Here is a 2,072-nt window from a genome sequence, read left to right as displayed (position 1 = left end):
AATCAGAAAAGCACAATTTTCTTAAATGTTCAATGGGAAAAAAAGTTCCAAGTCTTTTACACAAGTGGTGGAGAGATATTCCAGTAATACAAACTCCCTAGAAGACCTACTAGAAACTATCAAGATGTTTGTGGAAAAGGAAAGTAGAAAACGATCAAGAGCTGAGTAGCTGACATTAATATACACTCTTTGGGCGTATTGAAATAACACAGTTTTTAATGGCAAGGTAAAAAGTGGTTGAGTTATAAGAGCTAAAAGTACAGATTGGGAAGTTTGGTTCTGGTACAATCTTATGTATAACTTTGTTGTTCAAATTAAAAGAGGATTCTTTTGTAAGTCTGTTTAATTATAATGACGTTTAGATCATGTATTTGAGTTTTCCTTCAATGTATTTATCTTTCACATTGACGTTTCTCACAGCCATACCTTGCTCTCTATTGGTGATTATTGGGTTTAATGACAATGTCGTTCATCGTATATTTATTTTATTTTCAACATTAATACCATCCTTTTATGTATTAAAAACACATTCATCAAATTTGATACCTTTAATTTTGTGGTCCTGCATCACTGCATGTATTCATCTACCATATATATAGTTTCAAGAATCTTGAGAGTAGATAAACCATAGCTCGAAGCAGTTAAAAAGCTCTTGCTCAAACCTACATTGTTATTAATAAACTTATTGACTACATGAAACACAATAATTATGTTGATGCTTCAACCAGAGATATGGTCGAGTATCGCCATTTATTCATCCTTATTTCAATTAAAAAATGAGCTTATATATGGCTGTTTTATGTTTAGAACACAACAGTTGATATAATATCATCGCTATAATTATCTTATACCCACTCCTTGGGACAAAGTCATTCATCCGAAGAATAGTCTTGCAGTTCGTGAAAAGTGTCCGGAGAAGCCAACCGAGTAAGATTAACATAATCTTGAGGACAATGAGCCGATGCTCCTGGAACAATCAAACCAAATAATCGAACTCCCAAAAGAAGGATCCCTTCTCTATAATTTTCTCCAAAAGCATATGGCAATACAAAACTTCTTGCCAGTTCAAGAACCGCATTCAAATACATTGGTACGAATGATTTGATCGCAAAGTAGTTCTTATTGGGTACTTCGTTCACAACCTACAAAAAACTTTTCCGATAAAGCCCATAGATTGCTTCAATTGCAAAAGAATTGAAAATTAACGTTATAAAAGACACAGTACCTTCCCTTTGTACAAGATATTGAAGTAATAACAGTATCCAAAGTGTTTGAACAGAAGATCGGAATCATCGAAGGGAATTCTGGGTACCACGTCATTTGCATAAACAAACCGAAAGTATCTCTTTACACCCAACAAGTCTTCCATCGACCTACAGAACTGTTCGTCTCCAACCCTTGGTTGTCCGAATGTGTATACACCTTCGAGCTTCTCCAGCAACTCGAACTCTTCATGGAACGCTAATATTGCTGGAAACAAAACCGCAAGTGCTCCTCCCAAACTATGGCCTGTGACCATAAACCGAGCATTCTTGTTTTCATCAAGTTTTTGTTTAAGAACTTTCTTGATTTGGTAGTAAGCAAAGATGTTTTTTCCAAGTTTATCTTCTTCGATATCTTTAGGCAACGAGGCACACCGTTTGTGTTTCTTTTGTAACCCTAGGGCCTTCAAGAAACCCATGTGAACTTTACCTATGTCACCAAGAAGGTACCATGAGAGATCAAGATCCGTGCACCAATCATCTGCGCTAAATGGAGATGTCCCTCGAAAGGACACACAGATTAATTCATAATCCCGGGTGTGATCGCTAAAAATAAACGCTTGTGTTGGGTGTCTCTTCTCGCTCAGCTCTTTTGATTCGAATGCTACAAATATATGTTGTTTTGAAATCAGCATCTATAATGTGAGAAATATATGGGCGATGGTTGCTTCTTACCATTTGAACAGTTGAAAAACCCTAAAGGTTTCATCTGTAGAAAGAAAGATTTAGAAATTTAGTTCGATCGAATTCTTTGAAATAATCGTCTCATATCAGTTAATTATGAATTTGAAGAACCTTCCAATGATCCTG

At 35.7% G+C, this 2,072-nt stretch overlaps 1 protein-coding gene across 2 annotated transcripts in view; it reads right to left on the bottom strand.

The window, feature by feature from the left end:
• Positions 1–652: 652 nt before the first annotated feature.
• LOC145109198 (triacylglycerol lipase OBL1-like) overlaps positions 653–2,072 on the bottom strand; it is a 2,251-nt gene continuing 831 nt past the window's right edge. For both annotated transcript variants that reach the window (XM_079046309.1, XM_079046308.1), the window contains exons 2-5: positions 2,058–2,072; positions 1,938–1,971; positions 1,226–1,866; positions 653–1,142 (exon numbers count right to left, since the gene is read on the bottom strand). The exon at positions 2,058–2,072 is cut by the window's right edge. In XM_079046309.1, the coding sequence (XP_078902435.1) occupies positions 870–1,142; positions 1,226–1,866; positions 1,938–1,971; positions 2,058–2,072 (963 nt within the window). In that variant the 3' untranslated portion in view covers positions 653–869. The remainder of the gene's footprint in view (positions 1,143–1,225; positions 1,867–1,937; positions 1,972–2,057) is intronic.

The sequence above is a fragment of the Lactuca virosa genome, chromosome 4, assembly GCF_052849685.1.
Source record: "Lactuca virosa cultivar CGN04683 chromosome 4, Lactuca_virosa_CGN04683_v6, whole genome shotgun sequence".
Taxonomy (NCBI): Eukaryota; Viridiplantae; Streptophyta; class Magnoliopsida; order Asterales; family Asteraceae; genus Lactuca; species Lactuca virosa.
The sequence above is the reverse complement of the archived record's forward strand: the minus strand, read 5'-3'. Positions and strand labels throughout refer to the sequence as shown.